At 46.1% G+C, this 25,518-nt stretch overlaps 1 protein-coding gene across 3 annotated transcripts in view; it reads left to right on the top strand.

Annotated features, from left to right (window-relative positions):
* TMEM94 (transmembrane protein 94) overlaps window positions 1-25,518 on the top strand; it is a 734,938-nt gene that overhangs the window by 43,479 nt on the left and 665,941 nt on the right. For all 3 annotated transcript variants that reach the window (XM_086930762.1, XM_086930761.1, XM_086930760.1), the window contains exon 2: window positions 19,642-19,763. In XM_086930762.1, the coding sequence (XP_086786888.1) occupies window positions 19,707-19,763 (57 nt within the window). In that variant the 5' untranslated portion in view covers window positions 19,642-19,706. The remainder of the gene's footprint in view (window positions 1-19,641; window positions 19,764-25,518) is intronic.

The following is a 25,518-nucleotide window of genomic DNA, read 5'->3' as shown; positions in this document are numbered from 1 at the left end:
CAAGTAATTGCCTAAAATTGAACTCCTCTAAAACCGAGGTTCTCCTCTTTGGTGCTGATGTTAGTTTCTGGAGCCCTAAATGGTGGCCCGACGATATGCGAGTCCCACCCATCCCGGCAAGGAGTTCTTATTGACAGCCAACTATCCTTCAAACCTCAAGTGAACGCAATAACCTCCTCCATTTATTGGGTCATAAAAACTATTAGGAAGGTTCTCCCCTTCCTATCAGACAGTAGCAGGAAAATGTTGGTGACAGCACTTGTGCTGTCCCGCCTTGATTACTGCAATAGCCTTTTTCTGGAAGCCCAGCAGGGGCTGCTCAGTAAACTACAGGTGCTGCAAAACGCGTCCGTTCGATTGATTACTGGCCTGCCCAAGTTTGCGCCGGTGGCACAGGAACTGAGAAAACTGCACTGGCTCCTGGTGCGCAAACGGATAATGTTTAAGTCACTGTGTATTGTGTACAAGGCAGTGCATGGACTGGGTCCATCTTTGCTCCAACAGCACTTTCAATTGTACACGCCAGTCAGACAGCTGAGGTCGGCCAACAAAGGGCTAGTTAAGACTATCCGGATTAGGAAAGCACGATGGGGAGGCAGAAGCTTCATCTCTGGAGCCTCCTCTGCCTGGAATGCCCTGCCCCTGGCCTTGAAACAAAGTACGAACCTGATGGCCTTCAGGAAAAATATCAAAACCTGGCTTTTCGGCCTTTAGAAACCGACAGTCACTTTGGGGAGACATCATATCATTTCAGCGCCAGGACACCGCTCAGTAACAGTGCGCTTTATAAATGGTATAAATAAATAAATGTACTTGAAGAGAAACATTTCAATAAAGAAAATGTTTATAAAAAATAAAAATAATTATGTTACTCAGTTGGGCAACTTCCTTTGATCTTCTGCAGTTTGCCTCTACCAAGTCTAGTCAATAGATGTGCAATAGATAGCCCCTGCAGGATACTTTGTAGCCCAGCATTAAGTTGCCTTTAAAAGATCTTACATTTTGCATATAATCACCACTTTACCTGACAAACAGCAATTGAGTCACTTGTAGTGTTTGCTTCAGGTCACCTATAACTTGAATAAAAACACTTTTACATAGTTTGCCAAGAACTAAGTAGTTCTACAATATCGTATGCTTAAAATACAGCAATGCTATACTAGTTCAGCTTTACATGGCACATTATTACTGTTAGAATACTGCTCTCTGGTATATCAGATTTACGCTTTATCATACGACTACTCTTCAGTAGTATGCCACATGCATGGCACTACCATGCAGTGCTGCAATACAGTGCACCAAAACTGCTGTCTTGCTATAAGAAACTAGTGCTACTGTGCGTCTACTAACAAACGTTGCCATATGAATAGTACACACCTCACACCTATATACACAGTTAACTGCACCGCCGTAAGGACACTCAGATTGCAAAATAGGCCATGTTAATGTGGCTAATACTGCATTACTGTGCTGAAGACTAACCATTTATTTATTTATTTTTAAAACAAATTTTATTCGGTTTTATACATTCCGCCTTACTTAGTCACAACCTTGATCAATTCTATCGAAAAACATTCCCCTCATATGCAGGCAGCCCCTGGTCTCGAACACGCTTTACTATCCACTCCTTAAGTAAGAATATGCGGTCAATGTTGATTGCTATGTCCCAATGATATGTGGAACCCCAACTATGTAAAATACCCCCTTCCCCCTCCCTCCCCACCGGTGTGTGTTCCGCTATGGTCTGTTTCGTCTTGCAGGTAAAGGAGTCACGTCCTTATAGTCGGTCAGTGCACCTGGTCAGGTTCGGGGCCTGCCACTGTTTGTGCAACCTCCTCCCTGTCACCCTCCGCCTGATAATCTTGAAGTGCTTGCACTAATGTGTCCCATGCCGCCGCTGCCTCTAATGCTCTCCCATTGTTTAATCGTCTAGCCTGCTGGTATCTGAGTGTGCTTTCGCTGCTAGCCCATTTCAGAAACTCAGCCCTCCACCGTCTGCCTCTAGGCCCTACTGTCGCCTTCCAGTGCCTCGTAATTTCTCGCTTCGCCAGCATTAGCCCCATGTCCACAAACTTACTTGATATTTTGGTTTTCGACGTATGGGGGAACCAATGCAAAACACTAGTGGCCATATCAAAGGTCAACTGTCTCTCCGTGATTACAGTTAGTGCTTCCCCTACCTCTGCCCAATAGTCTCCTAGCGCAGGGCACGCCCACCACATATGCATCAAGTCTGCTCCTATATACGCACACCTAGGACATGCCGCTTCCGCCACCGCAAAATATTTCCGGATTTTCCCCGGCGTCAAGTAGGCTCTATGGAGAATATAGAAGGGCACCAGTTGGAATCTCGCATTTCTTGTGCTCTTCCAGGCTCTGCGTACAATCTGCGACCAGGCCGTTTCAGGGATAGCTCTACCTATATCTGCCTCAATTTTCTCTCTCAAGTTCCCTAGGGGCGCCAGTCCTTCATTGAGCATTCTGGTATAAAGGCATGTTACCGCCTTAAAAGTCCCGGCTGCCATCATGGTATATTGGCATGCCATGGTCGTCTTAGGTTCCGCCAACCCCGTCCTCCAGTGTGCTTGGAGTGCCCTAGTCAACGCTGCATACAGTAAAAAGCCCCTTCTTGACAGATCATATCTCTCCCGCAGTGCCTGAAAGGACAAAAACGCCCCATTTTCGTACAGGTATCTCAGTACCTGAATCCCTGCATCTTCCCATTCTAGCAAAGGGGTCGAGTCCCCGCCGTGCGGGAGTGCCGTCACCATTCCCAATGGGATCTCCGGGGCGTACGAGTGTATCACCCCCGCCCTGCGCCGAGAGCGGTCCCAGCAAAGCCTTAGTATCTTCTCTTCCGTTTGGAGACTCTTTATACCCAATTTCTGCTGCATCACTATGAAGCACAGGACAAAACGTGGAATTCCCCTGCCTCTTTGCTGTTCAGGGCCTCTAAATTCCTGCGCTATTGCTTGCGTTAAAACCTGGAGCTGGGCCGCCAAGTAATACAGCTCAAAGTTCGGGACTGCCAATCCTCCCTCAGCTTTGGGCCTGATGAGTGTAGCTTGTGCCACCCGACGCCTCCCGGCTCCCCACAGGAAACCCACTATGAGCGATTTCAGCTGTTTGAACATGGAGCATGGGATCCATATCGGAAGTGTTCTAAAGAAATATAGCAGTCGAGGAAGTGTTATCATTTTCAGTAAGGCTATCTGTCCCGTCACTGACATCGGGAGGGTGGACCAGAAGACCATACTACCTTTCAAGGCTCTTATAGCCCGGCCCACGTTACCTTCTAGCATATCAGCAGCAGTGTGGTATATATGTACTCCTAGATATTTCAAGCATGTGGGTTCCCATCTGACATCTCTATTCGTAATGGGCTGGGGTTCACCTTGTTTCACTGGGAACAGGCATGTCTTCCGCCAGTTTACTCTCAATCCCGAAACGTCTCCGAAATCTGACAACAGGGACCCAGCTCTTGTTAACGCCCTTCCTGCAACTTCTAGAAACAACAACAAGTCATCTGCATATAGTGATATAAACTGTCGATCTCCTCAACACCTCAGTCCATTGTAGTGGCCCCCCAGTCGGATCTAGCGGTTCTACGGCCAGTACGAACAATAGAGGGGAAAGCGAACAGCCCTGCCTGGTGCCGCGGGCCACTGGGTACTGTGAGGATATCAATGTTCCAACTCGCACTGTAGCCACAGCAGACGCGGATAACACTGCCGTCCACTGGACAAAGTCCGGACCCAGGTCAAAGCGTCCCAATGTCCTATATAGATATCGCCATTCCAAGCTGTCGAAAGCCTTCTCTATGTCCACTGATAAAATCATTGGTTGCCGGACCTCCCACTGATCTTCCTCGAGCAACCTCACAAGCCTTCGAACATTTGTGGATGTGTTTCTCGTTGGTATAAAACCAGCCTGGTCCTCATGTATCGGCGTGGTCATATGGCCCAACAGGCGGGTCGCCAAGATGCTGCTCTACTATTCTGTAGTCCGCATCGATAGCCGGCGGTAGGAGGCCGGGTTCGTCCCCTCCCGACCCGGCTTCAAAAGCGGGATCACCAGTGCCTCTCGCATAGAGGCGGGTAAGTGTCCCCGATCTTTCGCTTCCCTGTAGACTTCCAGTAGCCTCGGCGCCAGCAAGTCTATAAATTTTGCGTAGAATTCTATCGGAAAGCCATCTACACCTGGCGTCTTATTCCTGGCCATGCGTTTAATAGCCCCTCTAATTTCCTCTAGCTCTATTGCCCGGCCCAAGCAGATTGCTTGCTCACGCTCCAATTCCGGGAGTAGGATTTCCTCCAAAAAGGAATCTATCTCTAGGTCTCCAGTCACTAGTGAGCTCTCATAAAGCCCCTCCTAGTAATTCAAAAAGCGGTGCAAGATCTTGTTTTGGGTATGTACTGTCTCTCCATCTTCCCCCTCAAGAGCCAAAATAGAAGAGCCCCTCTTGTCTGGATTCGCTACCCAAGCCAGCAAGGTCCCTGCTTTGTCTCCCTCTGCATGAGCCCTCGCTGTGTAAGACTTGTAATCGAAACAGCGCAATCGTTCCACCTCTGCTGCGACCGCCTCCTTTGCTGCCGTGAGTTCGGTCTGCAGTTCAGAGTGGTTAGGCCTAGATAGTTCCGCCTGTCGTAACTTTTCATCAGCTCGGCTCAAGTCTTAGAGGAGCACTTTACGTACTCCCGCATATTTTCCTATACATAGGCCTCTGATGACCACTTTACAAGCATCCCACTCCATTGCCCTCGTTGATGCAGAGCCAGCATTTTCGACGAAATAGTGATCAATCCCTTCGCCCACTTCCCTTTGAAAGATCTGGTCCTCTAGTGTATCAGGGCGTAGTCTCCAGGTGGGTATACTCGACAACCCCGGCATCCAATGCAAGGTGAAAAGCAACGAGAGATTGTCCTGGTAAGATACTCAGTTCTTAATATAGCAGGCAGCATTATTGGTGAGCACACCACCGTGTCCAGTCGGACAAGGAGGTCGTGCATTCCAGAGAAGTAAGAATAATCTCGATCTCGTGGGTGTTGAATTCGCCATGCATCGACTAGTCCCCAGCTATTCTGCCAAGCGAGCCTGCCATTAGTCAATCTGTGCACCGGGGAGTTGGCCAACGGGCGGTGGGATCTATCCAGAGATATGTCAGTTATAGAGTTAAAATCTTCCCCCGGCACTAGTGAGCTCGCAAGATAAGATGTCAGCGAACTGGAGAGCTGCATCAAAAAACCCACTTGCTCTACGTTAGGCACATATACACTGCAGAAGGCTATGTCCCTACCCCTTAGCCTGCCTTCTATGGCCACATATCTGCCTGCTGGGTCTATTGCCTGCCTCGTCATCTGGAAGGGGACCCCTGCTCTGATCCAGATCAATGTCCCCCGTGCAAACGCCGAATATGTGGTATTGTACACCTGCCCCCTCCAACGCCTCTGCAGAGCCAGGCCCTCCGCCATAGTCAAATGTGTCTCCTGGAGCAACGCTATGTGTACTCACCTGTGAACTAAATATGCGTGTACCTTGTGCCGTGGTGTCATAGTGTGTAAGCCCCTTACGTTCCAAGTAATACAACGTAAATCAGCGGTATCTCCCATTCCCCACAAGTAGGATCTGCATGTCCCAGCGTGCTCATGCTACCACACCGATGGGATTTCCCCCCTAACAAACTCCCCAACTAACCCCATTACCCACCCCCCAAGAACAGGACCTAGTGAGTTACCGCTAGTGCCCATCCAAACCAACAAACATTCTCGCATACTACTAATCCCAACAGCAGTCGCTGAGGGTACACCTTAAGGGCAACGAGGGAGGACTGGGTGCCGACGGGCCTCCTTCCAGCGTATGAGTGCTTCGCACGTCAGCTTGAGCCCTGGATACATAACAAAAACAATTTAAATGATCCCTCCGCCGCCCTCCACCCACATTCCAAGACCCACAGCGGCGAGTCCACCTGAGCCGCAAAGTTCCGCCATGATCAATTCGACAGCGGCCTCAGCCCTCGTCCAACATCCCCTCCGGCTTTTCTGGCGTAACCTTCGGTAGGTGAGCACTGTCTGCCTCAGAGTTTTCGGTGTCAGACCCTTCTTTATCCTTTTTGGAGTCTGAGCCCCTTATAGACAGTTGCCCTCGCACTCCCGACAATGCTGTCCAGGACATCCAGCCGTTCTGTTTCCGTTTGCGTCAACGAGGGCCTCCGCAGGTCTCTCTGTCTACGTCGAAGCCTTCTGGACTTCCTCTGGGGCAGTCGTTCCCCGGGAAGCCGCACCCTCGTTCCGTGCCAATTTTCCCGGCTCTGTATAACTCCAACCAAGCGCAGGCGTCCACCGGAGTGTCATAGAAGTTCGATGTGCCATCAACAATTACTCGCAGCTTGGCCGGGAATAACAGTGAATACTGGAGTCCCTCCTCCCTCAATTCCCTCTTGACAGCTAAGAAGGAGGTCCGGCGTCGCTGGGTTTCGTAAGTGTAATCCGGGAATAAGTTCACCTTACTGTTCCCTACTTGATCGGGCCGTTCACACGTGCTCTCTGGAGCAGATAATCTCTGTCCCGATAGTGCAACAGCCTCGCCACCACCGGTCGCGGGGGTCGACCCTGTTGAGGCGGCATGGCGGGCTCCCTGTGTGCTCTTTACAATGTATAGAAGGTCGAGAGACCCTCAGGAGTCACAACCGTCTTGAGCCAGGACTCAAGATACTGCACCATATCAGCTCCTTCCGTATTTTCAGGCAATCCCACTATGCGGATATTGTACCGCCGATTGCGCCCTTCCACCTCCTCTGCCCTCCTCTCCAGCGCTCCAATACGATCTAGGACATCAGTCATTGTGGCCTTGAGGTCATTTTGCAGTGGTTCGATTGCCTGCAACTTTACCGCCACCTTTTTGACCCTGTCTGCCAATTTACCATGCTCCGCTCGTAACAGAGCTGGAGCTGTAGATAAAGGGGGGGAAGGGGGGAGGGGGGCTCCTGATCCTTGGAGGACAGGAGCAGTGAACAACTGAGATCACCGGTTCTAAGGTAATATATCCTTTAAAATAAGAGATAGTTGTAACTTTGGGAATTTTAGGAGAAGATTGGGCTAATATATTCCCGCTCTCCCTCCCCTTGTCTCAGAATTCGCCTGCCAATTACTAAGACAGAGAAGGAGTCTATTCTTACAATACGACTACATTGAACAAAGCAATTCAGATGGACGATTGATTCGTCCTCACTACTAGAGAAATAAGGTAATATCATGTATACACCTGCGTGATAGTACATAGGCTTGGGGTGTAATACCGGTAGTCCATATTCTGCATTGTTATGTCTTGCAGGATCCGGTCTTGATTGAGCACGAGGCTTACGAATTGTAGCCTTACACCTTTGGTTAAGCGATCAACCCTTAATGGTTTTAACTCTTTGATACAATATCACTACAGTGGGGTAATCTCCCCTTTTATATTTCATAGGGTCATCTCTAACCCCTGGTTGCCCAACTTTTAATGTCCTGATGAAGACTCGCACGGTCCAGGTTTAACTCACCGGTTGACCTTAAGTCGAGTCGAAACGTCGACGATACTAATCTCACCTTGGACCCAGCCTCAGCAAAAAAGTGCACACAATCGACAATATTGTTGTGTTTGTATGATTTAGAGATTAGTTGATAGTAAAATTCTATGTGGGCCAGGTTATTGCATTACGGAAATTGTAAAACCGTGATTATAGAAAATTAATGAAATTATCTTGTTTATCTTTTTGATTTTTCTTTTCCTTCTTGATTCACTGCACTTCTTTTTGATCACATCTTTTTGTGCACGCTCCTTTGGGCAACCTTTCGTTTGAAATTATTGATAAAATGATTAAAAAAAAAAATCAGTTTTGTGATTAGAGACAATGAATTAAACATAATTTTTTTCCCCCTTCTTTGATATATTGGTGCTGTAGTGATATTTTCTCTTTTTATTCTAAAGAACTGAGTTCATTTATGATTTGGTGTGGACACATGAGTAACACCCTTAAACTTGAAAATGTTTGAATATGTGCTGATCTACTCTGCTTCTTTAAAGAAATAGGTTCTGGACCATTGTTTACTCTTACCGCATTATACCCAGGTCCTTATCCTTTGGGTTACCCCTTTTTCACAAATGGCTGCAGTTGTTAACAGCAGCTAAAACTACATACCTCTGTATGAGATTCATATATAGAGTTTCATTAGGGTCTTCGCTGTCTCCCATCTTTCTAATTGCCTATATGATCTCACTTCCTCATGTTTTAGACTGAATAACATTGATTAACCCCACATAGAGTGAAGATGCTTATTTTCACTTCTGGGATCCAAATAATTGCCTTCAGGCCATAGATTGTTGAACAAATGGTCAAGAAAGGATGGCCAGAAAATAGTTGTAGTCCAGTGATTCAGAGACTGAGATTCTTACATTACGGCTAATGGAGCCACATTTTGTAATTTTCAATCTATACCAAATATAGTGGTTTCCTCTTAACATTCAGATAAAAGGTGCAACTTTGGAGTTGGCTTTGAGAAGGACCTGTACATTCATCATGAAAGCATATTTTACATCCTATTCACTCCTATAACTTGTCCCTTGTATCAGAAGTCAGTTATATGGCATGTCTCTTACGGATATGAAACTGAAAGGACCAGCCTTGCCAACTTAAAAGTTAATTCACAGATAGTGCTTCAGTATAACTTTGCATGTATCATGCTGTATATCCAGCAGTGCCAGACACCCACCCCTCCAACCTCCTCCATGTCTCTTTTTGGTACCGCTAAGGCAACACGACGGCGCCCGCCAGCCCATACAAATGCAATTAGTAAACTATCCAGGCACTGAAAGAAGTCTATCCTAAGGGGACACAATGAATTCTGGATATGATGCAAACAATGGTGGAGAAATACCATCTTTGCAATGGCCACCCACCCAATCACTGACCAAGGCAGTGTCTTCCAGAAGGCAGTAGACCCAGCTAAACCCCTCTGTACCCTGTCCACATTAAGGCATCTGTATGTGTCCACTGTGTGCCACCCACAGCCCCAAATAGCGAAAGCCTGTTCTCTCCAAACGGATCCAGAGTTCCGGCAACTTTTTGGGCAGCACCACAACCAATCTCCCCAATGGGAGTAACCAGGTCTTATTAATATTGAATTGCTGACAAGAGACGCAACCAAACTCCCTCATAAGTTATGCAGGCGCAGGACCGATTCCACGGATGTGTGTAGATAAGTCAATACATCATCTGCATTTGAAGAAATAATGTGTTTACGTCCACCCACCTGTATACCCCAAGGCTCTAGTTCCCTGCGCAATTATATTCCCATGGGCTCCACGGCCAAGGCAAACATGAGTGGCAAGAGAGGCCAGCGCTGCCTTGTGCCCTTCCCTAAAGCCCAGGCCCCTGAAAGTTCACCGTACACCCGTAGTCACACCACAGGGTCCTTATATAATAGACGGATCAAACCCAGGGACTTTAGGTCAGACCCTATTGCCTCGAGCACTGTCATAACTCTATTGACATTAAGGCCATATCCCAATCACTGCCATTGGTTTCATGGAAGATGTGCGTCTGTGTCCGGAGATAATGGGTCGTGCTACAGGCTGGCATCAAGCTGCATTGGTCCTTGTGAACCAAGCCAGTCTCCCATCTCACACAACCGGTTTACAAGTATTTTACAGAGTACTTTAGCATTGGAGTTGATCATATCCGGGGGATGATAGGAGGACAGATTCTCTGGGGAACGTCCTGACTTCAACATGAAACAAATTATACTGTTGCGCATGGCAGGAGGCAGGGTGCAAACAGCCCTAGCCTCCAAAAACACTTCCAACTATTTCACCGTAAGCACCACGGAAACACTTTGTAGGAACTGAGCGGAAAGGCACCGGGGGTCTGCCATCAACTGCTGACACACCCCACACGTGACTTTATGCAAGCACCTCACACTACCATCTTATGTGCATCCCATTCCGTGACCCTGGGCACAGCGGTGCCCAAATTGCCCTCCAAATATTCATGTATGACTATTGCTTAAGTCTCCAGACTGGCAGAATCAGTCAGTACATCAGAGGGCATGCGCCAACTTCACACCACACACACACACCTTTGTCCCATCGTAGACGCAACATTACTGGCGCATGATCTGACAGAAATCTCCCTTGGTGCTCCTTGGGTATGAACCATCTCTGAATGTACTCCCACCAATAACAGTCGATCCAGTCGACTGTAAGTGTCATGTCAGTGTGTCAATTCATTCCAAGTCTGGTGAAGTGTACGTCTGCTTTCGATCAAGCCTAGATTGTCCATAACCCTAAGTAGTGACCCCTTCATCCAAGGTTTTGTGCCCAACTGGGGAGGGTGCCTATCTCTATCCCCATCTAGGATACAGTTCAAGTCCCCTGCCCAGATTATGGGGTGGCCCAACACTTACCTCCAACAAGGTCTGCATATTGTCAAAATAAAGAGCATCATCGTTGTTTGGGCCATATGTGTTCAGTATGATGATGTCTTTCCCGTCGAGTTTACTCGGGAGCAATAGATAACACCCCCCCACATCCACTTCACTGTAGTTATGATGAAACCGAACCCCAGGAACCACCCATATGGCTACTCCTGTGCATAAAATACGTTGCCATGAAGAGTTGCCCCCTCCTGTCTAATTTGTGTATCTTTTCTCCCATTAGTTGTGGCTCTGGTAAACAGGATTTTCGAAGTCGGAGACACTTATAAAAATGAGTACTCTTTGTAGCGCTTAGTATAACCTCTGAGACCTCTGACATGCACGGTTACAATACTAACTTAGTCAGCCATTTGGTACGACTATCTTACCTTTTCTACCCTATCTGTTCGAATCCCTGAAGAATAATAAGGAAATCATAGCAAAAGGCTGCAGTAGCTTAGAGAGTTCCTGCAAATGCACTGCAATAAACCAACAATCTCCCATCAGAACTCTGTTCACAGCCCCCTGCCCGGACTAACCACTTCTGAACAAAACTGTGTGCTCGCCTATAAATGTTCTACTGACATTGTCACTCTGGGAAGAAGCAGTCTGAGAGCCCCTAAGGCTGGAGACCTGACTTCTTCCTTGCTAATTAGCAATGATGCATGCTTTTGGTACCAATAAATACATTTCACTGTTTCTGAGCAAATCTGCTGTGTCTGGTGAGTTTCATTCATTTGCCCCTCGGAGGGTGCCAGTATTTCCCCATCAGACAGGACTTGTAGCCTAAACCCGCCACTAAATGTGGGAGATCCCCCTCCCATACAAAGCATGCATGATGCGCCACAACTGATACATACAATAAGCAATAACTGTTATTTATCCTTTTGTACCCCCTAATATCCTTCTCGCCGAGAATTGTGGTCTCCCCTGATCCAGTTGCGCTACCATTGATCACCACTTTAGCCATTGTAGATGTTTCAAGGTCCAATCATCAGTCATTGGAGTCTCCAGCACCAATGTGCCATCCTCTTGGACAATGATCCTCGCATGACCCCCCTTCCCCCAATTCATCTGGCAGCTTTCAGCACCCACTCTAACCCCCACGACCCAGGCTTTCGGGATCCTTGTTGTTTCTTCAGCACTTGTCCCACATTTCCAGTCACCTCCATACATCCTCAGCTATGTCAAAAAAGTATGACTTGCCCTCCGAAATTGCTCTCAGACATGCCGGAAACAGGTGCATATATCAAAGACCCATGCTCCTCGGCTGTCTTTTAGCCTCCAAGAAGGACTTCCGCTGGGCCTGTACTTTTTGCCTTCAATCTGAGTAAATGGAGATCTTATCCTCGTACAAAAGTTAGTAGGTTCGCAAGCTGCCCGTAAAAGACAATCCCTATCTCTGTAGTTCAGGGCGCGTGCTATAATATCGCATGGTGGAGGCAAGGTCTCGGGCGAGGGCAGCTCCCAAAGCAAGGTGCACCCTCTCAATTACGATTAGCGTCGACGGGCCAGCAGACTTAAAAGTATCAGGTATCCATGATTCCACAAACCCTTCTCTCACCTTTCTCCACCCTTCGGGAAACCCCAGAAGGCAAATATGTTTCCTGCGTAACCAACCGCCCGCCCCCCCCCTCCCCTCCTACCCGGCGTCCTCCGCCGTGTCTCCAGGGCCCTCGTCTTGGAGGTGAGGACTGCAACCAGTTTTTTCAAACATGTCACTTTAGATTGAAGATCAACAATAACACCTTTTTATTAACCTTATCAGACAGTTTCCGCAAGTCTGCACGTAAGCGATTGACCTCTATAGAGTTGCTCTCAATTTTCCCTGCAAGGGTTGTGCTACAGCCCTGGAGAGCTGCCATGAGGTCTACCCGGGAAGGTTCCTCTGGCAACAAGGCCCCCCCTGCATCATCCTGCAAACTCATGGCACGCCCTGCCCTGGGGAGCGGGCGTTTGTGTGCTGTACTGTTCAATGGATGACGTTGACCCACCAGGAATCTTAATACAGTCTTCCAGCGGGGCCCGCTCAAAGGAGGGCACCCCAGGGGCTCCAACCAGGATAGCACTGCCCCGTGAACAGCAATATTGCCCCAATGCCGCCCCAGCTGCGGCCAGTGCGCTTGCTCCCACCGCCCCACTTTCTCGCTGGACCTCAGAGAAGGTTCACGTCCGCTCCCCCAGTGTGGGCAAGCTCAGCAGCCAGGCACCCGAAAAGGGCCCCACCAGCAACCGCCGGCCCACTGGTGTTCCGTGGCAGTATCCGTCGGGCTGCAACCCTCAGCCCACTGTCTACCCTCGGGAATGTTTCACCAGGCAGGGCCGCACCACCACCGCCAGCTCTCCAATGAGGCAGGATTCACCAGGCTTCACTGCTCCTCTTCCCTACCCGGGAGCGGTCCGCAGGCAGGGGCGACAACCTCTGGGACCAACGCAGCCCACAGACTTGGACCTTCTCACCCCAGTCCGGGCGGCTCACCAGACTTAAGCCCCGGCCAGGACTCTTTGCAGCACCTGAGCAGTGCCAACAGGAGTCGATCACTCCCAACAGGGCTAACGGAGCTCCTCCAATGATCCCCGGCTCAAAGGCTTGGCCTCCAGTTAAGGTCTGGCTGGGCACCACAAAAGAGTCCGGGCAGCCCCCCGTGCCTCGGCCTAGTTGTAGGTCCTATCTGGCCCAGTGAAACCCCCGCAGCTCTGGTTGGTGGGGGGGGGGAGGGAGTGGTGGCACTTATTGACTGCCCAACTTCGCTGCCCCTCTCAATGACGTTGCACCATTAACCTGTGTCTATGTGAGTGCAGATAAGGCGCAGGATAAGAGAGGGCCGGTAGGGTGCCTCTCAAAGACTCGACCTGTTGGCTATGTTGCTTGGTCATGCCCCCCATAGCCTTAATGGGAGGCCTGGACCTATCTGCCCGCAGGGTGTGGTATAGATGAATAACATGGCTCCGACCTCCCATCGAGTCAGCAATGCAACACGCATCTGGCTAGGCTCTGGGGCATCCAGGAACCCTGGCCATATTTCTCATGCCATGGCCTCTATCTTGGCATACTCGTAACCAAGCCAAGGGTCTCCTTCGCCTCTCGTAGAGTGACAAAACAGACAGATTGATATAAGTTACCTAAGGTAATACATCAACTGCTCCAGACAGGGATGATGAAAAAGGAGCGCCAGCCTTTGCAGGTTGCAAGGAGCGTTTCTGCAGGGACGAATCCCGATTGGTCATGGTGAACTTGTTTCAAGAGGTGGCGGCAAAACCGGTGTGCTAGGATTTGCCAGAGTATCTTTTGATACAGAATTTAATAGTGACTGAGGCGGTTAGAGGCTGGGTATTAGCACTACTAGCGCTTTACACATGGACACATAGAGCACTTCACTCTCCAACTTAGAGTGTCCCATTGTGTGTGACATTGTATTTAGGTGACACTTCCTAACATAAAACACAATTAAAAAAATGTGTTATACAGATTGTGCTGGCTGATTCCACTAAGGAATAATACAACTATTTGACGTGATAGTCTACAAAGACAATTGGATACTTCATATTGAATAGTAAGGAAGTACATCGGACCAGAAGAATACAACAGCAATTTTTCCCAATGTGCATCGGGAAGTGGCACTGGCTGCAAAGGTTTGTTGCAGCCTTCCAGTGCATATCCATTAATAATCACGTTTTACATACATTAATGATTGTATGCCCTTGTGTATCTATTGATGGCTATGAATCATATTGCTTTATCATTTTACATGTTGCAGATCTCCTTTTTAGGCATCTTTTAACTGGTCAGCATGTAGTGAAACATGTCATATCCCAGGATTGTATGTATCATGTACTAAAGTTATTTCTGATGCAACTTGTGCATAACCCCTCATATCCAAATTGTCATCCTGGAATGTCTGGATGCCTGACTTCTACCTGGAGAAGCTCTCCATCATTTTTTGCAATACGTCAGCAGCTGAGGCAAGTCCAAAAGGAAGACGTGTGCTCCCAGTGGCGTTTCGTTTCGTTTCAAAGCTTTATTCGACTTTTAGTCATAAAAGCAACCTCCTAAACATCATACAATAAATACTTAAAATACTACATTAAAAAAACATATTAAACAGCAAAAATCGAAAAGCTAGTAATACTATAAAATGTATACATACAGTTTTATAAAATTCCATATAGAAATGTTAAAAATGGACAAGGAAGGTTATACCAGCAGTTAATAAATCATATTATTCAATAGGCCGTGAAGCACGAGATCTTATTACCCACGCCCATGCAAGGAATTTTGCTACGCCTATTACCAGTGGTATTGAGGTGTCAGACATTAAAATTCTTAGGGCCTGTAAGCAAGAACGAGTACCCAAATTCCTACAGGATTGGTTTTAACCACTTTTGGCGCGGGGTCACATAGAGGGGGCAGATGAAAAACAAGTGTGCAATGTCCTCTATTTCATTTTTACAATGATTGCAATAAGCGTCCTTTAGTGGAGACCATTTTTGTGTAAAAGCGTTCACTGGGAGAGTTCCCACCCGAAATTGGAAATATAGTTTCCTATCCAATGGACGTTCAACTACATCCCAGTATTTTTCGTATGATGGAATTTGTTTTGTATCCAAAAAGCGTAAGGTCAGGGAAGATTGCAAACCTTTGCAGTACAGTGTTGCATATACTGACTCCCAGTAAATATCCTTGAGTTGTTTTTTTGAAGGAAATAGGGCAACATCCTTATTACCCCACAAATGGTCCAGACCCAATTTCACCAGCGTGCTCCGCAGTTCATTTAGCCATACAATGGAATGAAAGCAATCAAACTTCACAACATCAAAAAAAGCAGATGCATAGTGACTTAACTCTGGGGTTACCATTAACCGCCTCCAGTATAGCAAGGGACGTAGGCGGGCAATGTCTTCAATATTTTTCCTACCTAGATCCATCTTAAGTGGGATAATAGGTGTACTTTGTGGGGCCCTAACAAGCCCTCGTAAGAATCTATTTTCCGCCCGCCCTAGGTCACCTAGATTTGAAAAACCCCAGAGCTCAGACCCATACAGGCATGCACTTACTACTTTCATATTATAAACTTCAAGTGCACAATTTATAGGTCTTGTCAAAGAAGTATTATGTTTGACTGTAACTGCACCTGCTAGCTGGCTAAATTTTAAAGATGCCATGTTGATGTGTGAATTCCATTTCATGTCATTTTGGAGGGTGATTCCTAAATAAGCAAAGGCATCTACTTTTTCCAGTGGTTCACCCTTGTATTTTATCGTCCCCTTAAAACCTGTTTGGGAGTTCAGGCACATAAATTTAGTTTTGCTGGTATTTAATTCCAGGCCTCGACTATCGCAAAAAACCCCAAAGGCATCAACCGCTTTCTGCAATCCACTAGGCGTACGTGATAATAAAAGCGTATCGTCCGCGAACATAAGTACGGGGACGTGTACACCTGCCATGGTTGGAGCATCAGTTGGAGATTTATTTAAATGCTCCACAATTCCATTTATGTAGATTGAAAAAAGCGTTGGGGCCAGAACGCACCCTTGCCTCACCCCTCGTTCTACTGGGAAGGGGGATGTCACTTCCCCCTGTTTGCCCCACCTTATTTTCGCATAATTATTTTCGTGAAGGCGCACCAGCAAAGTGAGGAGCTCAGGACTTATTCCCACCTCATCCAGGGTTTCCCACAATTTCTCTCTCGGCACCAGGTCAAACGCCGCTTTTAGGTCCACAAAAACTGCATACAATGTTCCCTTTCGCAACGTGACATTTCTCCAATACACGGCTAGAAAATAAAAGACTTGGTCAACACTACTAGTCAAGGGGCGAAAACCCGCTTGATAAGGTGACAGTATATTTTGGTCTTCAATCCATTGTTGCAGTTTATTCTGGACTAGTCGACCCATTATTTTCTGCGCTGTATCAATCAGACTAATGGGTCTATAATTTTTTGCCTGGGTTTTGTCCCCCTTTTTATAGATAGGGATGATTTCTGCCCCTTTCCATGAGGCTGGGACTTCTCCACCCATAGCGATAGCATTTGACAGCATTTTGAAATATGTGCACCAAGAGGCACGGTCAGATAGAAAGACGTCAGCTGGGATGCCATCCATGCCTGGCGCCTTTCCACCCGATACACAATCTAGTGCCAAGTTAACATCCTTTTCAGTGAATATATAATCGCTGAAAAATATAGCTTGGGGGGGAGATATGGATGCATATGTCGAGGCTCTTGCGTACTGAGGTTTAAAAAAATCATTCCAGCCATCTATTGGCACATGATTTTGTGGTTGATCTGCTGTCCCACCCCTATTCCATTTAATTAGGGCCCAAAACCGCTTGGAATCTTTGTTAGTACATGCCTGTTTTAATTCGCTCCATCCCTCTTCATCCCATCTCCTCTTTGCTTGTTTTTGTGTCTGCCTATAGATATCCCTTGCCCTTTTAACAGCTGTTGGGTTTCCTATTTTTAGTTTTTGACTTAAGTTTTGCCTTGCCATTCTACAGCTTTTATCGTACCAGCCTTTAACGGCTATGGATTTTTTGGCTGGGGTATGATCTACTGTTTTAATAAAAAAGCTTTGCAATTTATAGAATAGGTTTTTATGAGCCTCCATCATGTATTCCTGGAAATTACGAGTCCCAGATTGCACTATGATGTTACTCACTTCCTCTCTTACTTGGCTTTTCATATTTTCTAGGTTCCTTTCATCTCTTAACAACATTCCCCATTTCAGGTGTCTTTGATTATTTGAGCAGACAAGATCTCGTGTTACCATCAGCTTTTTATTAGTGGGTACTCTAGACTCTTGATAAGGATGGAAAGTCATATAGAGGGGGTGGTGATCACTCTCTAATCGTAGGACGACTTCCATGTCTAGTAGTTGGGGCCATGCTCTTACATCAATTAAGAGATAATCAATCCTACTTGTGGCACGACCATTGTCAAAAGTGGAGTTCCCTTTTTGGTCGGATTGTGTTCTCCCATTCACAGCTCTCAAGCCTCTAGAAAGGCAGAGGCTCTTAATTCTAATGGCCGTGGCACTCCACCTTTTTATAGGAGGGAGCTCCAATTGTGGTATTCCCCATCTACTATCCTCCTCCTCCGTTAGGCTCCCATCCTCTTCACCTAGGGGCTCAAAGGTTGAGTTAAAATCACCACCCACTATAATGTGTGGATTAGAACAGAGGGTTTCAATGTCTTGTTCTAGAGTGGAAAAGACATCAGAAGGAATACCTGCACTAACCCCCCTGGCATAGATATTATACAAGGCTGTTTCTTGTCCATTAGGCCATTTGATATTTAGTGCTAGAATATCATTTGATGTTATTTGCCTTTGTGATATGGTACAGGACAATGCTTGACGAACCCATATCGACAATCCTCCAGAGGGACGTCCCTTTCCACCTTTAAGTGCAGGTTTAAAAAAATTTAAATACCCCACTCGAAAAACTGGGTCGACTGACCAGGTTTCTTGTAACATAACTATGTCGTGCATGTCTATATAATCAAGCCAATCAGGGTTATCTATTTTGCTAGCTATACCTGCTATGTTCCAGGATATAAAAGTTAGTGTACATGCCAACTCCGTATTTATACTGACAACCCTTCTTGATGGGCCCCCCTGCTCAGGTCCTGTATTAACCCCAGCTACTGGACTAGTGTTGATAAGATCCTCTGGCCCTAATATAAATATGTTGCTATTTGGACTTTTGGGGACCATGTGGCCGGGATCCATGTTTTTATTATTTTGGACCATAGGATTGTCTAGTTGGCTTGTAGGATGTCGTACCTCATTTTTCACTAATAGTCCTTTATCCATTACGAGTCAGTCACACTCATTTAGATTAGACAATGCTGTATATCTGAATAGTAAGGAAGTACATCGGACCAGAAGAATACAACAGCAATTTTTCCCAATGTGCATCGGGAAGTGGCACTGGCTGCAAAGGTTTGTTGCAGCCTTCCAGTGCATATCCATTAATAATCACGTTTTACATACATTAATGATTGTATGCCCTTGTGTATCTATTGATGGCTATGAATCATATTGCTTTATCATTTTACATGTTGCAGATCTCCTTTTTAGGCATCTTTTAACTGGTCAGCATGTAGTGAAACATGTCATATCCCAGGATTGTATGTATCATGTACTAAAGTTATTTCTGATGCAACTTGTGCATAACCCCTCATATCCAAATTGTCATCCTGGAATGTCTGGATGCCTGACTTCTACCTGGAGAAGCTCTCCATCATTTTTTGCAATACGTCAGCAGCTGAGGCAAGTCCAAAAGGAAGACGTGTGCTCCCAGTGGCGTTATGAAGGTATTGATGCTCATTTGTGAAAGGCATCTGATGGTATGCAGAATGTATATCAATGACTGAAAAGTACTTGGCCTTACCAAGATTTACTAACCGGTCTTGAATACTTGGTAAGGGATGACTGATTAATAGATTATATTTAATGTGCGAAGGTAGACATATAAATCCAAACTTCTAAACGTTTTGTGGGTCAGCACGCCTGGTGAAACCCTTTATGAGGGGTCTGTTGGTTCAACGATACCATCAGAACAGAGATTATATAAAAGATTTTTTTAAGGTCACATCAAGTTGAGAAAATTTGCAATAGTACAAAAAGAGAAGCTTGTTCTTTTGAGCATAAGGGATGACCTTAAAAAGATCATCCGTTCTATTTAGGGGGGGTCAGTGCTTGGTGACATCATTGTGAAGCAGCCCTAAGAAGGCCTCAACATGCATTCGAGTCTGCAAGCTACCTAATCATAAACATGAATAGTACAAGATCTCTCTTTTCCTCTCCATCTTAAGGCGCTGCATCTCGAAACCCTAGTGATCCTAATTGGGGTTCTCGAACTTTGTATGAGGCAGATGGTTTTTATTTGGCCTGTGGTAAGTGACTGCAATTTAGTGCTTGTGTGGGTGGATGTTGTTCAATGTGCTTATGTTGCTCCATGTTGGTGCCTATGATTCCATACTTCTGTCTGAGATTTGTATTTTTGTTTGTGGCTTCAACTTAAGCTTTCTTTCATTATGAGCGGCTATGTTACCTGTAGCTATATTTGTTCACAGTTCTGATGCTTATTTTGACAGAGTGAAGTCCTACATTACACACATTTATACTCTTGATGGTGCATATATACTCTGCACCCAGAAATATTTTTCATGTACTTTCCTGTATCCCCCAGGCCGTGCTGCTGTGACTGAGGCTGGTTGATGTTGAGAAGGTCTGCCAACCGAAGGGGCCAGTGGGATGTCCAGACCCTGCTCACAGCAAGACGTGAGCATGGAGCCACTGGAGAAGAACCAGGTAGGAAACATTCTAGTACACTGATCATGAACTTTAACTTTGAGATTGCATGGGAGCACGATGTTAAAGGACCTTTACACATCTCTGGACATGGATGAGGATTGTAACTGCAAAACAATTGCTCTGATTGCACAGATTGAACAGATACATTAGAATTAGCCCATGTAGTAGAGGCTTGTATTTACATGGACTTGCAGACCTAGGATTTACACCCAGGTTTCTACGGTTACTTATAGAAAAGTTATTTTGCTTATTATGTTGGGGAAATGATCATAAACTGGGGAGTGTGGCTACAGTTAGATACTGTCCGGTTGGGTATACAGAGTTGAAAACCCTGAAGCCTTTTTAACCAAGAGGTTCTTGACCTACACCTTGGTCTCCACATGTCCTCATAGATCAAGATCTCTAGTGACTGTACAATTCATGGTAAAGTAACAGAATTTCTGGTAGATACCTTTTTTTTTTTTTTTTTTTTTTTTTTTTTACATAATACTTAGTATATTTTAGACCAGTAGCGACTAATCGCCAGTCAAGAGGAGATCATTTGAAATCATTTTGTTCGGTCAGTGTGGGCCTCAAGGGCCCTTCCTCATGTTCCAGAGTTTAGTAGGATCATAGTATGTTCTGTTGAAGTATTTAAACTGTATTAACCTCATTTTGGCAGAAATGGCGAGACCTCTCGCAGCCATCTTTGGCCTCAGAAAACTCTTAATCCTGAAGAACTCCCACATTCCCTTGCTACTTACACCTCCAGTGTCTCAGGGAATCCGGGGAATTAGTCACCAGGGCTCTGTCTGTGCGGTATATACCTTTCTTTTGTGAAGTGGTGTCATTGTGATCTTAGGTTCCAGGTGGTGTTGGAAATCATGGTGGAGCAGAGAATAGTGATAGCATTTAAACATATGCAGGGCATGCTCCTCCGTTGCTTGAGGAAGTGATTTAATGTGGTTACCTGTCCACGCATCCCTTACTTTAGAAAGCAATCTAAATCCATGCCCTACAGCTTGCCAGGCATGATAGATGTGAGAGCCAGGTTCTCTGCCACAGGGAGGTTTCCCTTGTGATTCTTTTAAACCATCGGATGTACTTCAAGGCAGTCTGTCAACAAGTGAGCGGAATTCTGGCCCACTCAGACAGACTCTGGGGACAGAGTAGCCACACAACTGTCTCAAGATCCCAGGATTGGAGAAGATCTGTGTCTCGACTGTGCATTGGGTCATGGCAGTTTTTGAAGACCCAAATGCACAGTAGTAAACGGCGGGCGTCCTGCACACCAAGACCCCAATTTTATGGCGCATCTATGCATTTTGATAGTGAGACTCGTGACTGAGTACTGCCCAAAAAATATCCTAAGGAGGGAATTTATGTCTGAAACCAGGCACACAGGGATAGAGCATGGGTAATTTTGAAGCGTGTAGAGCAATCGTGGAAAAGGTCCCCCTTGCCCATTATAGGTAGGAGCAACTTCTCACTGGCTTCCAATTCGTTTTTAATTTCGGTCAGTAGTGGTGCAATGTTTAGGTCCCAGCATTGCTTTGGATCTCTGCAAATGTTTATTTAACGTGATCATTGGATTAACTTAGTGCCGGCCAGGCTGGAAAATCAGGATGACGCCAGACATTCCTAACATATTGTGACTTTGACCAATTAAGTTGAAAACCTACTGCGTCCTCTGTTGAGACCAAGAAAGTCAATCTGCCTTGAGGTATAACATTCTGGACAATGTATGTATAAGAGCAGAAAGTCCATGTACAGCAAGATGCGATCTTCACAGTCACCTAATTCCCCTTACCAAGGTATTGTAACTGATCCATTCCACCAGTGGTTTCACTGTCAACGCAAAAAGGAGTGGGGGAAGGGGTGACTGTTGTGGACTTCATCTTATCTGGAAAGGTGTGGACAGCACCCTGTTGACCCCCTTTTTTTTGTTTAAATTTGTCTATTGAATGTTAACTTAAACAGTGGAAGGGAGCAACACACATGTTTACATTTCAACAGATTACATAGTTCAATCACATTTGCATGATTAATTGGACTGCCAAGAAAAAAGAAAAAAACATCATGAGTTTATTTGGGCATTTGGTCACTTAGTATGTTTGTCTCGAAGTATCATTACTTGTCATATTCAACATGCTTGACATTACTTGTAGGTGCTGATAGTGTTGTGTTTGCGTGTGTCATATATTGTGTGGTTAGGTGGGGTAAAATCTACTAACTTACGCCCAACTTTGCTATTCTGTCACTCCCCAGCACTTACAGCTCACTTTAGTGATCAGATCAATCGTGTGTCCCATCTCATTACATCTTATGCTATGCATACAGGGTGCATACTGGTAATGCCAATGTGTTGTGCTATGTACTGAGTCACATATGCGCTTCCTGATTGTCATTAGCTGGTGTGTTTGCATCGCTTATGGAAGATGCCTGTGGCTCTGTTATTGCCTGCCAGGCCGTTCAGAAGTCTAGGAGAATTGCATCCCATGCTACTGCCATTGGGTATTTACGGATCCCCATGAAATCCTAGCACCCTATTCACCCATACTTACACCAAGGGATCGTTGTTCAAGATTTGGATACATTTATGGAACAATGGACCAAAATTCATTTTCTGCAGCCTTACATTGGTATTAAAGGCCAATGTACCGAATCAAATTGCTTTTCAAAGTCGATTAGGGTTACGGTTATGAAGAGCACAGCCGCTGTAGCAAGGGCGACTTTTAAATGGTGAATGGAGTAACTGGCCCTGTGATTCAGCTTAAAGCTGTTAGGATTTACGCGGACACGAATTCGTAGTAACCGAACTAGCCTATTTGCGTACATTTTTGCAAGGATTTAGATTTCAATGTCGATCAGTGAGATTCAGCAGTAAAAGGGGCATTCACTCAGGTTGTTCATGTGTTGGGAATAACCAAGGCACCACAAGAAAGTACCCTGCACTTCCCCTCATCCTGATAAAGTGCCAGATGGTGAAGAGCCACTGTCAATCGTATTTCTCAGTTGGTACAAGGAGTTCTGCCATTCTTCATGGACGCAGTAACCTCCTGTACTTCCTCTACCGAGATTAGAGCATTGAGTTCCCATCTCTGCTTTCACTCTGATTTGTTTGTTATCAAATCTGCAGCTATTGGGCGGGACCTTTCTTGTTTGGTGGAGGGGTGGGTAGGCAATACGGCTGCTTGTAGAAATGGCTATGGTATGTTGCAAAAGCAACTGCAATTGGACTGCCATCACAAACTAAATCCCTTCCCTGTTGTTGTGATAGATGTGCTGGATTATTTGAGCGTTGAATGCTTGCATTACCAGCCAGAACGTTTTACCCGTTTTATCTCTCATTTCATAGATTTTGTGTTTAGTGGCTTCACACAAGAGAATGGCAGTCTTCAACTGGTGCTGATGAAGCACCTCTGAGACTGCCACAAGTTGTCGAAGGATTGAGTCATCCTGAGACTGGGAGGCACATTGGTCGAGATCAAATATTTCCACCTTAAGGGCATCCATCTCCTGGTCTCTGTTTCTCTTAACCCGTAATTGTTGCCTTAAACCAGCCGTGAGCAACTGTCTTAAAGGCTTCCCAATCTGTTGCTGCTGATGCAGCTAAGCCAACATTATTACCAAAGTAGAAGGTTGCCTCATCCCTAAGCTTTTTAGAGAAGCTATCATCTGTTATTCACCTGATGTTAAAATGCGAGGCCTCCGTGTTCCTGGGGGGCTACTCCTAATGTGTAATTCTACTGTGTAGAGATTGGACAAACCTCTTGAGAGCACCCTCACCTCCTGAACTTCTACCAAATCTGCAGGCGATATAAGAAAATAATCTATAGGTGAGAAAGAGGAATAGGAGTGTGAGAAAAATGCATGTTGTTGCTTGTTTGGATGCCACTTTCTCCAAACGACAGAACCACATTGAACTCCAAGTTGCATGGAAAGTTGATCTGATCATTGTCCTGCTACTAAACACATCAAGCATAGGATCCAGCTCTGCATTAAAATCTCTGCCAAGTAACATTGTGCTTGCTGGTGCCTGCACCAGATGTCAGTGAAGGGCTTGAAGAAGATCTCTGTCAAAGTAGTGGGGATGTGAAAACTTGCATTATACCAGGTTTGTCCCTCTGCAGAACTCAAAATCCTTATATATCTACCTAGTTGGTCTGTGAACAGCAGGCAGGAGCAGCAGTAGCTGGGTGACAACTTCCCTCATCTCACTGGTGTACTCAGCGTGAAAGACTCTAGTGTATCCATAGCGAACTAGAAATTTGCAGTTAATAACCATTAGGTGAGTCTCTAATATCAGGAGAACCGCTGCGGTCTGTTTTGGCATAGTTTACAACCACCCTCCTCATAAACTTATTGTTGAGTCCATTAACGTTATAAGACAGGATGCAGTACTGTTTGTCTAGGCATGTATTTGTCATGATGGCTGTAGTATGAAGCAGAGGAGAAGACCTATTACTAGGCAGTGTAAATCAAAACAACACCAGTTAAGCCTGTTTAAGCAGGTTCACCCAACAAACACATCCCACCAACACCTCATTATACACTTCTGGAACTGAATTATTAGGCTGTCCGGATTTCGGTTTTAACCGACTCTAAACGATAATACCCTACCGACTGAAAATCAGCTGACCTGGTTTAAAACCGAGTGTCACTGATTTTTTACATATTTGTTGCACCGCTTGGCCACTTGAGGGAGCCAAAGGAGTACAAACCAGGTTGGTACCGCAGACGGTTTTCTCTTTTAAGAGGCATTCTTGCTACTGCTTAAGTAAAAGAGTCGCACGAACTTCAGAAACCTGAAAGCATGCTATCATAGTACCAAGTGTATACTTACAGGGACAACTAAACAGAAAGACATTTTCTATTATGTCACGCCGTTTACAACCAGTGTGCAAGGGGCGGCCGCTTTCTCTTCGCAGTGCATTTGATCTGTTCTTGCCGGCGATTCCTGTGAGTGCTTTGTGTGTAAAGTCCCAGCGACGGCTTTTCATGCGTGCTGGTATAAATGTAATATTTGGGTGCAGGGACAGACTGCAGCATTCCTGCCTGTGGGCCTAAGGGGGGAAGGCTCAACGCTGGATAGAAAGCGCAGTCATTTGTCTCTTCATTAGTCAAATAGACCCACATTTCAAACCCTTGCAGCTGCTCGGCTCCTAAACCGACCTCTAAAGTTTACTTCTGCAAAGAGCTTGTTCTGATCTGACTTGGTAACCCGAGGTGAAGCTGTATAAACTCGCCCTGCTCTTCAAAAGTGCGTTTTGGAAATGTTTTCGGGGTCAGCATAGCAGCCATCCGAGGAGCCCCCTTCCTCTGTTTCACTGCTCACTCAGGAGTGTGCCAGTGATTTCGGCTCACTACAGAGTGCCTCTGAGTTGCCAGGACTGCATAGGCGCTTGATTTCAGGCATTGCTACCTGCCTGCCAGGGCTGCCCCCTTTAAATTCTCGTGTGAGGCTACTATCGGGACGCCCGGCCCCGCGGCATTGTCTCGGGTGGTCTCAGATAGCACCCCGCATGACTTTGCGGGCTTGGCAAGGATGCGGCAGAATGGGGGGGCCAGGGTCTCAATATCAGGCACAGTTCATGAGAAGTTCATGGAGCTGCGGGGGCTGGAAATGCTGCAACCATCGCTCCCACACGTTGCCTCAGCCAAGCACAGCCCATCTTTCAATACAGAGGTGTGCAGGCAGGCACATGCACAGAGAGCGCGGGCCCTGCACTGCTGAGAGCCATGGGGCTGCAGGACGATAGATAAACGGTAC

The sequence above is a fragment of the Lissotriton vulgaris genome, chromosome 7, assembly GCF_964263255.1.
Source record: "Lissotriton vulgaris chromosome 7, aLisVul1.2, whole genome shotgun sequence".
In the NCBI taxonomy this organism is placed as follows: Eukaryota; Metazoa; Chordata; class Amphibia; order Caudata; family Salamandridae; genus Lissotriton; species Lissotriton vulgaris.
The sequence above is the reverse complement of the archived record's forward strand: the minus strand, read 5'-3'. Positions and strand labels throughout refer to the sequence as shown.